Source organism: Malania oleifera, chromosome 3 (assembly GCF_029873635.1).
Source record: "Malania oleifera isolate guangnan ecotype guangnan chromosome 3, ASM2987363v1, whole genome shotgun sequence".
Taxonomy (NCBI): domain Eukaryota; kingdom Viridiplantae; phylum Streptophyta; class Magnoliopsida; order Santalales; family Ximeniaceae; genus Malania; species Malania oleifera.
In genome coordinates, this window is record NC_080419.1 from 45,445,414 (window position 1) to 45,458,174 (window position 12,761).

Genomic DNA, 12,761 nt, shown 5'->3' on the forward strand with positions numbered 1-12,761 from the left:
AAATTTGATAGATTTCTTTTCAATACTGAGTGGGAGGATGCATTTCCTTATTTGACTCAAGAGTTATGCCATAGAGTGGTCTTTGATGATTTTTCCCTTAGTTTATAAGGCTAATCCTCCAATATGGGGTTCAAATTCATTTAGATTTGAAACTCTGTAGCTTACTCACCCTAATTTTTGGAGGTTGGCTGGAGATTGGTGGGTGGCAATGTGGAAGGTGAGGGTTTTTGTTTTATGAGGAGATTGGAATTCTTGAAATGTTACTTTGTGGATGCTTTGGTTCGAAAGGAATGCTAGAATTTTTGAAGACCGCAAGACTCCTATAAACTTGATTTGGTAGAAGGCTACTTTTTTGGCTTCCTTCTAGATTCATTCTTTTGGGGCATTTTAGGGTCTCACGCCCGATAATCCATAGGGACTGGAAGGCGGTGTTGATGTAACTCCTTTTTTTGTTTTTGTTTTTATGGAGGATGTCTTTTCCTTGTTCTGTAATTTTTTTTCTTCTTGCTTTTAATGAATTTTTGTTATCTAAAAAAGAAAAAAAAAATTTTTTTAAGGTAAACTTAAAACTCAAAATGTGGAATTTTTTGGGGATATTTGGTCTAGGTAAAAAGACATTCTTCACAAAAAGCTTGTTATGTTAGATGGTCTCACAAAAGGGGGTGCTTCCAAAGAAGATGTTAGTAGAAGAATTCAATTGACTATTGAGTTTGATCAACTTCTTCTAAAGGAAGATATGAGTTGGAGGCAGAATTCTAGGATGAAGTGGGTTAAGGATGGCGATTGTAATACGAGATTATTTCATGGGGTAGTGAGTGGCATGATAAGATGGAATTTATTAAAGAATTGGAGGATGATAGGGGTTTAACAACGAGGGATCTAGATTGTATTGTAGGTTTGATTGCTGACTAATTTTCTGAGGAGGATGTTGGAATAGCTATGGTTGATAGGGATCAGATTGGTGCCCTATCTTGGAGGACAAAGCGGATTGGCTTGAGAGGCCTTTTGAGGTGAAAGAGATTAGGGGTGTTGTGTTTGATGGATACAACCATACAGGGAAAGCTCTAAGACCAAATGGGTACACGATGGACTTTTTTGAAATTGTTCGAACTTTTTGAAGGTTGATCTTTTCAGAGTCCATGTTTTTCTTGACAATGGGGTAGTTGGTAGAGTCTTAATTCCACGTCTATTACCCTTGTCCATAAAAAAGTGGTGCTACTAGAGTTAATAACTTTAGACATTTAGTTTGATTACAAGTGTTTGTAAGATTGTAAACAAATTCTTATCCAAGAAATTAGTAATGGTCTTGGTGGATGTCATCTCCCATAATCAAAATGCTTTTATTGGCGAAAGACAAATCCTTGATGCTGCATTTGTGGCTAATGAGGTGGTTGAGGATTTAGTTGGAAGAAAAAAGAGAGGTTTGGTTTGAAATTGGACTTTGAGAAAGCTAATGATCAAGCTAGTTACGGTTTTTTGGGTAGAGTGATGGATAGAAAGGCTTTCAAGGAAGATGGAGGAAGTGGATCTGTGGGTGTCTCTCCTTTGTGGTCTTTTGTTTTTTACTCAACTAGGAGGCTAAGTCTTGGTTTTGAGCTTCTAGAGGTCTGAGGCATGGTGACCCCTATTCTCTTTTCACTATTGTGGCAGATGCTTTAAGTATATTGATTGATAGAGGGGTTGAAAGAGGTTTGGTGGAACGGATAAAGGTGGGCAATGAGGACTTGTCCATTTCTCACATATGATACTAGTCTCTTTTGGAGGGTAGGGACAGCTTTTCTAGTATGCTCACTAGTCTACAGGTTTCTGAGAAGGTGTTTCAGCTAAAATTTAATTTCTCTAAGAGCAGGCTGGTGGGTTTAGGCTTAGATTTGAGCCCCTTGCTTGGTTAGCAGGCTATGGGTTTCAAGGACTATTACCCAGTTTTTGAGAGTATTGGTAGGAGGTCAGATAGGTGAAAAGGAGCTGTTTTTTCACTTCAAAGGATCACATTACTCTTAATCCTGCTTGTCTCTCATATATTCTCGTCTTATTTATTCCCTTTTGGGATCCCAGTGAGAGTTGCTTGCAATATTAGAGAAGTTGACAAGGAATTTCCTGTGAATTGTGATCGGGTGATGGCAAGCAAAAGAGAGATCATTTTCAATAGGTTGGTACATTGTGAGTAGGTCTAAAAAGGAGGGAGGCTTGGGTCTAGGTAACTTGGTGTCTATGTCTTTCACAAAATTTGTGGGATGCTATTGTAGGAATTAATATCACATATTCAAATCCTTGGAAATTTAGGGTCTATTTGGTATTGTTGTTTTTTTCTTTTTTCTGTTTCTGTTTTTCCACAATGAAGAAACGGATTATAAAAATTTGTTTGTTTATGTTGTCAAATTTTTGTTTCTGTTGCTAGTTTTTAGTTGTTTGTCAAAAAAACTGAAAACTAGATTTTCTGGTTTTCAATTGTTTTGGCAACCTGTTGCTTGACATTTTAATATCCAGAAATAGTTTTTTTTATTAAATTATTCATTTTATACACTTTTAAACTAAAATCAAAATTAAATGATCATATGAATTTAAATATAATTAAAAGAAATGTATATATAAATTTCAAAAAATAATAATAAAGCCAATTACAAAATGCTTTCACTATTTTCCAATTGTCCTGACCAATAAAATTTTTATTGTAAAGTAAAATTTGAGAGTAGAACAATTAAATAAAATAATTAAAATAATTTCTTTTTATTATAGCAATTTTTTCAATGTGCATTATTTGTAATTTTATTATTTTAATCATATTTCTATAATATTATTTGATTTAAAGATGAAAATGATATTTTTTTAATTAAAATTTTAATTTGTTTTAGTTTTACAAATGTTAACCAAACAGGTTGCTGATTTTTAGTTTTTAGCTTATGTTTTAGGTTTTTTGTTTTCGTTTCTTTAATTTTTGATAGTGATACCAAACGGCCCCTTAGTTTCAAATACATTGGTCTTTCTTTTCTAACATCCGTTAAAGTGGGTAATGGGGAGAGATCTGTTTCTAGTTGGACAATTGAATAGGGGGTTTGCCCTTGGCTAATTGTTTCCCTCATTTGTTTCGTCTTTCTAATCTTCATGAATCTCTTATTGCGGCTGTTCTCATACTGCAAGAGGGCGGCCTTCCATGGAGTCATGTTTCTTTTGGGGATTTTTCATGCATATTTTTTCACTCATTTGATCCATGACCCTAATGTCAAATCATTTGGCCTCTATTCCCTACCTTGGAAAGCTAACTTTCCTTCACAGATCAAGGCCTTTTCCTGGACTCCCCTTCTTGAGAGAATCAACACTAATGATCTACTTCAGAAGCCAAGACCCAACAAGGCCCTATCTCTCGATATTTATGTCCTTTCCTTCATGAATAGGGAATCTTGTGTTGGCCTTACAAGGCTTAATCTCGTTTTGATAATGACAAACTAAGGTATCTGATTGTGCTTTCAAGTGTACTTACAGGTATTATAGCTCATTGAAGAATTTTTTAGAAGAAGAATAACCATTCTTACTGAATTTCAAGAAACACAATTACAGGATAAATAGTAGAGGAAGACCACCAAATTAGGAAGGCCACAAAATTAGCAAATCAAATCACCACAAAATCAGCAAATCAAATCAGTAGATCTCTGGGCTAGTAAATAGGAAACTGAAACTACTAGAAACTAAAATAGTAATTTCAGATTTTAAACAATAGAATTTCCTAATTTATTCCCTAGAAATCCGACCACCCCCCCCCCCCTCTCACGTTGGAGCGTAGATATCTATCATGCCCAACTTGCTTACAAAGAGCTCAAAACTAGGTCTGAAAAGTCCTTTGGTGAAGATATCGGCTATTTGTTGAGTAGTAGGAACAAAAGGCATGCAAACAGCTCCACTATCAATCTTCTCTTTTATGAAGTGTCTGTCAAACTCTACATGCTTCATGCGGTCATGTTGTACTGGATTTTGAGCAATGCTTATGGCAGCTTTGTTGTCACAATACAACTTCATTGGCATGTTCACCGGCATCCGCAGCTCTTTAAGAATTCTCTTCAGCCATAGCATCTCACAAACTCCATTAGCCATAGCTCTCTATTCTACCTCGGAATTGCTCCTTGCAACCACATTCTGTTTCTTGCTTTGCCATGTGACAATATTTCCCTAGACATAAGTATAGTATCTTGACATGTATCTCCTGTCAATAACTGAGTCTACCCAATCTGCATCAGTGTATGCATCTATGTTCTGCTGTGTGGTCTTCTGGAAGTGTAAACCCTTGCCGGGTGTACTTTTCAAGTATCTGAGAATCTGATAAACTGCTTCAAGATGTTTCTCGTAGGGTGAATGCATAAACTAGCTTACCAAACTCACAGCAAAAGCAATATTGGGCCGTGTATGTGATACGTAAATTAACTTTCCCACCAACTTTTGATACCGAGTTGTATTCACTAGATCACCTTCCTTGTCATCTTCAAGTTTCTGATTGGGATCTATTGGAGTGTCTGCTAGGCTACAACTGCTCGTCCCAGTCTCCTTAAGGAGGTCAAGGACATACTTCCGTTGGGAGACAACAATCCCTTTCTTCGACCGAGCAACCTCCATTCCAAGGAAATACCTCAGAGATCCTAAGTCCTTGATCTCAAATGTTGATGAGAGGGAAGTCTTCAATCGGTTCATCTCAAGTATGTCATCTCCAGTGACAATTATATCGTCTACATACACAATCAGTATCGCTATCTTCCTATCCTGTGAATGTCTTATAAACATCGTATGATCACCTTGCCCTTGAGTATACCCCTGAATTTTATCAAACTGAGTGAATTTCTCAAACCAGGCTCTTGGTGACTGTTTTAGCCCATATAAAGACTTATTCAGTTTACACACCTTTGTGCCAAACTTTTCACCAAATCTTGGACGTGCATCCATGTACACATCTTCCTCCAGTTCTCCATTAAGAAATGCATTTTTTTACGTCCAATTGTTGCAGAGGCCAGTCACGATTAGCTGCAAGTGACAAAAGAAATCGTAAAGAGTTTAGCTTTGCGACTGGGGCGAATGTCTCCAAGTAATCAATGCCATGGGTCTGAGTGAATCCTTTGGCAAAAAATCAAGCTTTATACCATTCTAGAGAACCATCAGATTTATACTTGACTATAAACGCCCATTTGCACCCTACAATTGTGTTTCCTCTTGGTAGATCAACTAACTCCCACATGCCATTTTTTTCAAGAGCTTTCATCTCCTCGAAGACAACCTCCTTCCACTCGGGAACTTTCAGAGCATCCTGCACAGTATTAGGAATCTCTATACAAGGCAATTGTGAGGTAAAAGCCCGAAAAATATGTGAGAGATTTTCATATGACACATAATTGGACAATGGATGTTGGGTGCATGACCTCACACCCTTCCAGACAACAATGGGAAGTTCAGAATCATCGAAATTAGGATTGGAACCAAACTCGAGTTTAGAACTAGAGGACTTAGAACTCGAAGATGAAATGGACTGAACGTGAGGTAAAGGCACGGTAAGGACATTACCTGGAGGGTTTATGGATTTTGGATAGTGTAAAGGATTGGAAGACCCTTTCTTTCGAGTTGTCCTCTGTCGCCAGTAGACAATGTTAAATGGTACGAACGTTGTGGCGGTTTCTTTTTGTTTTTTTTTTTTTTTTTTTTTTTTTTTTCTGTTTTTCCTTTGTTAGTCATTATAGAATCATGAACACAATGAGATGGCACTGTAGGAAGACCTGGCTTTTCAATATCTAAAAACTCGACGCACTTTCTCCTAGTATAATAAAGCTTGGGTTTTCAAGTCGAATAATCAAAGTTGGAGAAGGATCATTTTGTGAGTCTTCAGTTTGGAAAAAAATCATGAAACACGGCCGAATCTTTGTTTTGGTTCCCCCCCTGAAGATGAGGCGTAAAATAGGGATGTAACTCAGAATGTAACATCCATGGTAACAAACATTTTTTTGTAAATGGGTTCAAAACATTTATACCTCTTTTAAGTAGGAGTATAACCAACAAGCACACATTTTGTGGCTCGAGGTTCAAGTTTTCCTCGATTATGACTATGAATAGGAACAAAAGCGGTACAACCAAATATCTTTAGTGGTAAAGAAGAAGACAGCCGATTTGTTGGATAAAACTTATGAAAAACATCAAAAGGTGTTTCAAAACTTAAAACCTTATTAGGCGTTCTATTTATGAGATATGTAGCATTAAGAACGATTTCACCCCAAAGATACTTAGATACCTAATTGGTCAAAAGCAATGCTCGAGCTACTTCCAATAAGTGTTTGTTTTTTCTTTCAGCCAAACCATTTTGTTGCGGAGTGTTGACACAAGAGCTTTGATGAACAATTCCTTTTTCAAGAAAAAATTGGCCCAAAATGTTTTTGAAATATTCTCGACCATTATCACTCCACAATATTTGAATATTTTTTTTTAAATTGTGTTTGTACCATGGTGTAAAAATTTTTGAAAATTTTTCCACTTCATATTTTTCCTTTATCAAATAAACCCAACTTAATCTCATGTGATCATCAATCAAGGTCACAAACCATTTTTTGCCAGAATACATAGATGTACTACATGGGCCTCAGATATAACTATGAATCACAGTAAATGGTGTAGTTGGTTTGTAGCGTTGGGTGGAAAAGGATGCACGATGATGTTTAGCAAACTGAAAGACTTCACATTGAAAAGAAGATAGACTTTTATTCTGAAATAAGTTGGGAAACAAGTATTTTAAATATTGAAAACTAGGATGGCCTAATATATTATGCCATAACATGATATCATTATCTTTGAAAAGAGAAATAAAATTTAAGCAAGTACTTTGACATTGTCTACTCGAGTTAGGTCCATTGTCAAAATAATAGAGTCCATCTTTTTCCTTAGTACTGCCAATCATCCTCCCCGTGGTCAATTCCAGAAACTCACAATAAGAAGAGTAGAAATTAGCTTGACATTGATGATCAGAGTTAATTTTACTGATGGACAACAAATTGCAGGACAAATTTGGAACGTGGAGCACATCATGGAGAGTTAACAACGAAGTGAGTTTAATAGTTCTTATCCCGACAATTACCGAGAGTGAACCATCTGCAATTTTGACCTTTTTATTGCCCGCACACAGACTATAGGATGAGAACAATTTGGAGCAACCAGTCATATGATCAGTTGCATCAAAATCAATTAAGGACAAGACGGAGTTAAGGACATTTTTGGATATTGAAACAATTTGTACAAGTTTTCTAACTGCTCCTTGGTAAAAGGGACTGCATCTGAGTTGGTAGAAGGCTCCTGAGTCTCTTCAGCAGTGGCTTGGTAGGCATGACTGTCACGTTTGGATTTAGGCTTCCAATTTGTTGGTTTACCATGAAGCTTACAACACTTCTCCTTCGTATGCCACGGTTTTTTGCAATGCTTGCACCATGGTTTCTTACGCCCATTGAGTTTTGTAATCGTGAGATAAAGGTCTGAATTCTGGGAATAGTGATCGGCAGATATAGACTTCAGAGGATTGGGTGGAATGGTTTCAGAAGTACTAGAAGAGCCGGTAGGATTTCTTTGGGCGCCGTTCATTGCCAACTTATACAACATCATCAGAAGAAAATAGCACGAGGCTCTAATACCATGAAGGATTTTTTAGAAGAAGAATAACCATTCTTATTGAATTTCAAGAGACACAATTACAAGATAAATAGTAGAGGAAGACCACCAAATTAAGAAGGCCACAAAATTAGCAAATCAAATCACCACAAAATCAGCAAATCAAATTAGCAGATCTCTAGGCTAGAAAATAGGAAACTGAATCTATTAGAAACAGAAATAGTAATTTTAGATTTAAAAAAATAGAATTTCCTAATTTATTCCCTAGAAATCTGACACTTACAAGCATAGTGAATGATGGTTAAATGTAAAGTCATGAAGAATACAAGTAAAATGAAGATTGGCTATTGAAGAAGAGCTTGGATGAAGATCAAGCTTAAAGACATGAAGACTTAGATAATATTCCATGTGTATTGTAAAATAAGTCTCATGTAAGTAATTCTTGAACTTATGTTTGTTGTGAAGCTCTTAGGATTAATTATTGGACCTAGAGACCTGTTTAATAACTTGGAAAATAATTTTACAAAATCCAATATCATTTCAAAAGGTTACAAATAAGTTTTGGAATCAAAAATAAAAAGAACATTGAATTTCAGGGTGTTTGGGCACCTAAGGTCTATGCTCAGTCGACCTAATGCAAGATTCTGAATAAACTGGTATGGCATCAGAGAGTTTGGGCGACCAAACCTATGGTTCATTCGACCGAATGGCTACTGCCATTGTTTAAAGTCCAGATAGTATTGGTTCGGGCGACCGACCCAAGGGTTCAATTGACCGAACGGGTTCAGGAGACCGAACGTAGAGTTCAGTCGACCGAAAGGCTACTGCCTGCTTCGAAATTCATAATTTTAATTGGTTTGAACGACCGAAGTACTAGTTTAGTCAACCAAAGTGGGCGATATGTTCTGCGAACAGTGTGATATCTTTCCATTTTAAAATATATTGTTACCAAAACTCGCACAAACGGTTAGAGTTCAAACCTAGCTATAAAAGGCCAACCCTAATCATGTTAGGGCAAGAAAGCACATCGAATTTACGTTTGAAAAACTATTGTGTGCCGTTCTCCTTTGCTGAAAATATTTTTCTGGTTTTATACTTCAAAGTTCAAAGCTTTCAATATCCAGAAAACCCAGCCAATCTCTTGAGCTTCATAGCAAATATTTTTTAGAGTATCAATAGTGCTTTTTAGGTGTACAAATCTGCTCTATTGAGAGAGTTTTTCCTTGTACAAAATCAGCTATTGATTTATTTGTAAACTGACGGTTCGGTTGTGAATCGTTGGCAAGCAAAAGGGTTGTTCTTGCTTCAAAGGTAACTCCACCTACTGAAAGGAGAGAGGCGACTCGGCCTAGTGAAGGAGTGGGGTGCTCCGCCCATGCAAAGGAGAGAGGTAACTTCACCTACGTAAAGAAGAGAGGCGTCTCCGCCTATTGAAGGAGTTTTTGTAAAGGCATCTCCGCCTACTAAAAGAGAGAGGCATCTCCTCCTAGAATGAGGGATAGTAAAATCCTCATAGTAAGTTGCATGAGGTAAGGACGTAGACACAATTGCCGAACCTTGTAAAAAATTCCGGTGTCACTCTTTCCCTTACCTCCTTTACTTTTCATGCATATTTATTTTGAAATATGTCTATTGTTTGTGCTGTGAATGATTTACATTGATTTGTGAATGCCATGAATGTTTTACTTTGAGTTGCAAATGTTGTGAATGATTTGAATACCTATACCAATCAAACTCTGCTGTAGCTACAGATTTAAATCTAATTTACTCTGCTGGAATTGCGTTGTATTGATATATTAATCATTCAAATCCTAGCATCAAGCTTTGTGTGGCTGAACATTTAGTTATCAAGATTAATCAGCTGTAAATATTGTAAATCTTATGATTTGGTTTCATATTTAGGAATATTAAAATTGGTATTGTCGTTTGCTAAAAATAGTTCTGTGGTGATTAGAATATTTAGATCACTTGTGAAAAACAAATTAAGATAAATTGGTTAAGCTTCCGCATATAGAATTTTAAAATACCCAGTTCACCCCCCTCTTGGGAGTACACCCTAACTTTCATCCTGCTCTCACTTGATTCTACATTGTCCCTTCTCCTGAGGACTTTGGAATAATTTATTTGTTATATTTCAAGAAAATTGAAAATGTCTGGCTTCCTTGGATTGTTTTTGCATTACTATGTTTGGAAGCTTTGGTAAGAGAAAGGAGAGGAAAGTTCTAGGGAGGTTTGCTGTTCTGGCTTTATTTGGTGTTTTGGATGGAAAGAAATGCCAAATTATTTAAAGGAGTCGCCACTTGTAATATGCTTTGGAGCAAAGTGGTCTTTTCGGTGTTCAGCTAATGGATTCTTCCAACATGTTTCTTTGGAAGATGTGCAGTGGGATTGCCTGGTTCTACTATCTTGAATTGCCACTTGGTTTCTACCTTCTGTATTTACTTCATGTTTAGTTGCTTTCTTATTGTAACAGGAGGTTATCTTGTCCTCCATGTCTTCGTCTTCTTCTTTCTTCTTTCCTTTTTTTCCCCCTATTTTTCCTGTTCTGTTTGCCTGATTGTAATCCCTCTTTCATCATTTAATATAATCCTTTGTTTATCAAAAAAAAAAAACTCCCAATAAATCCAAATCCCAAACCCAAGAAATCCTTCCCATGAGGAGGGTACACTCCATATCTTGCTTTATTTTTCCTCTTGGAAATTTTCATATATATTTTAAATCTCTGCAACTTATGCCTTGGCAGAACACAGATTTCCAGAAGACAATCTACCCTTCAAGATTAACGTCAATGACTTCACGTCCAAGCTCTTTACCCACAAATATAAGCAGCACATCAAGGACAGCATTGAACAATTGTGGACATTTAGCTGAGCTGGAACTCAGTGATGGCAGTAACTTATATGCGAAGCTGGTGGTAATCTTTAATTACGTGTAAATGAAGTTACTTAGCATATTAAGTAAAAAGATGACAGAAGCAATATAATTCCTCTTATGGGGTGCTAGTGTTCTATCTGATTCCACATATTGTCCATCACATATTGATTGCTGTCAAATTAAATGATGTTTATCACAGGTTGGGGCTGATGGGGCCAAGTCACGTGTCAGGGAATTAGCAGGATTCCAAACAACTGGATGGAACTACTCGCAGAATGCAATCATATGTACAGTAGAACATGCTGTGGAAAACAGGGGTGCATGGCAGCGATTTCTACCCGCTGGTCCAATTGCACTTTTGCCGTTGGGTGATAGATATAGTAATATAGTTTGGACTATGAATCCAAAAGAGGGATCTGAATTTAAATTGATGAATGATGACGATTTTGTGAAGGCTGTAAACCATGCTTTGGATTATGGATATGGCCCTCATCCCCAGTCAAGCCTCTTGGGTAGTGGAGGCATGTTCTCATGGTTTAGAGCTGATTCAACCTCAGCAGCTAATGAGTACTTTGAAATTCCACCAGAAGTGGTCAAGTTGTTACCGGGAAGGATGGTATTTCCTTTGTCTTTAAAGCATGCTAAAAGTTATGCGTCAAAGCGTGTTGTTCTAATTGGTGATGCAGCACATACTGTTCATCCTTTGGCTGGTCAAGGAGTCAATTTGGGGTTTGGAGATGCATTAGCTCTTTCAAGAGTCATTGCAGATGGTATTGCCCTAGGCACGGATATTGGGGAGGTATGATTTCTTCCAACTTTATACTCTTTTCAAGTATTCAAGCTTCTGTATGATATTGGTTGCTTTATTCATTTATGCAGATTTCTTTGTTGAGGAAATTTGAAGCAGAGAGGAAACCGGCAAATATTATGATGATGGCAATCTTGGATGGGTTTCAGAAGGCATATGCTGTTGATTTTGGACCTCTAAATTTGTTACGAGCTGCTGCACTCCACGGGGCACACCATATCTCACCATTAAAAAGGAATATCATTTCATATGCTTCAGGTGAGCAGAAATTGCCATTTTTTGCTTGAGGCCCATGAATATAAAATTTTGTTAGGAGTCTGAAATTTTAGAGTAACCAGATTTCTTACATCACTAATGTTCAATAGAGTTGTTATAATCATGATAATTATGTAAAGAAGTTGCTATTTGCTACCTGATAGCCTATATATACGTACCTCAACCTTTCTTGTCGAGCTTTGTTGTATTTCAAACTTGAACATGGAGTCTTCTTGATTGGAGTTGTTGTCAATATTTGCTTCAAAAATGATGGGGCAGAACATAAAAAATTCATGAATGCATCTCTTAAAATGACTCCTTTTGAACTTCAGACAGTAGGATAAGTCAATAGACAATATTCTACTAGGTTCAGCTCATCTCCAGCCGCCCCTGAATTATGGTTGGAGCAAGCATGACTGCAGCAAGAAAGGCAAATGAAATAGAAGTTGTATTGAGATATAATGTTTTCTTCTGAAAGAAAATGTATTGTGATTGTGAAGCAAATGATATATTAATCCATAGCATCTTAATTCTCAAAATTTACAAATGGAAGTGCATCTTCCTCTCCTGTTCTGTAATTTTTGCATTGTAAATTATTATAATTCATGTACAATTTCTATAATTTCAATGGTATCATCATGCAAAGTGCAACTTAGATTTAAACATTAGTGGGGGGAATAAGTTCCTGCCCCTATGGGCGGATGACATTTAAAATCTATTCAGATTATCATGTAAATTGAATGGATGAAAATATTTGCAAGCATTTCATGTTAAAAAGTTGAACCAAAACGTGAGAATGCTTAGAGGAAGTCATAATTTGGCTATGCACTGTCAGAATTATTTATCAAATAGAAAACACAATTGATCATAAATCTAAGAAGTATCAACAATGGTGAATTTTGGAAAAATGACTCCTTGTGCTTAGGCAACTGATGGAGAAGCTCACGTGCTCTGCTTTTATTGCTGTTTATCTGAAACTTTGGTTTAGTTAGAAGAACTACTTTGTAGGTGTCCTTTTAAATTCTTCTGAGTCTCAAGGTAGGGGAATGTGAAAATTACCGAAGCAGTAAGTTTATTTTGGATTCAGCTCACCAGCAAAAATGGCCTTGTCCAAGTTATCATGTCATCATACTCTTTCTTGGAAGGGGAAGATGACCAGGAGAAAATTTCTTGCAAGAGTGAAAATACAGAGCCCTTACTGCTCAAT

The 12,761-nt window shown here is 36.7% G+C and overlaps 1 protein-coding gene across 3 annotated transcripts in view; it reads left to right on the forward strand.

Moving 5' to 3' along the window:
• LOC131152154 (uncharacterized) overlaps positions 1 to 12,176 on the forward strand; it is a 74,023-nt gene extending 61,847 nt beyond the window's left edge. The window contains exons 8-11 of one of the 3 annotated variants that reach the window (XM_058103838.1): positions 10,361 to 10,531; positions 10,691 to 11,290; positions 11,371 to 11,557; positions 11,887 to 12,176. In XM_058103838.1, the coding sequence (XP_057959821.1) occupies positions 10,361 to 10,531; positions 10,691 to 11,290; positions 11,371 to 11,557; positions 11,887 to 11,906 (978 nt within the window). In that variant the 3' untranslated portion in view covers positions 11,907 to 12,176. Of the gene's footprint in view, positions 1 to 10,360; positions 10,532 to 10,690; positions 11,291 to 11,370; positions 11,750 to 11,886 lie in introns of those variants that run through there. The other 2 variants (XM_058103836.1, XM_058103837.1) reach the window with 2 other exon arrangements.
• Positions 12,177 to 12,761: the final 585 nt, after the last annotated feature.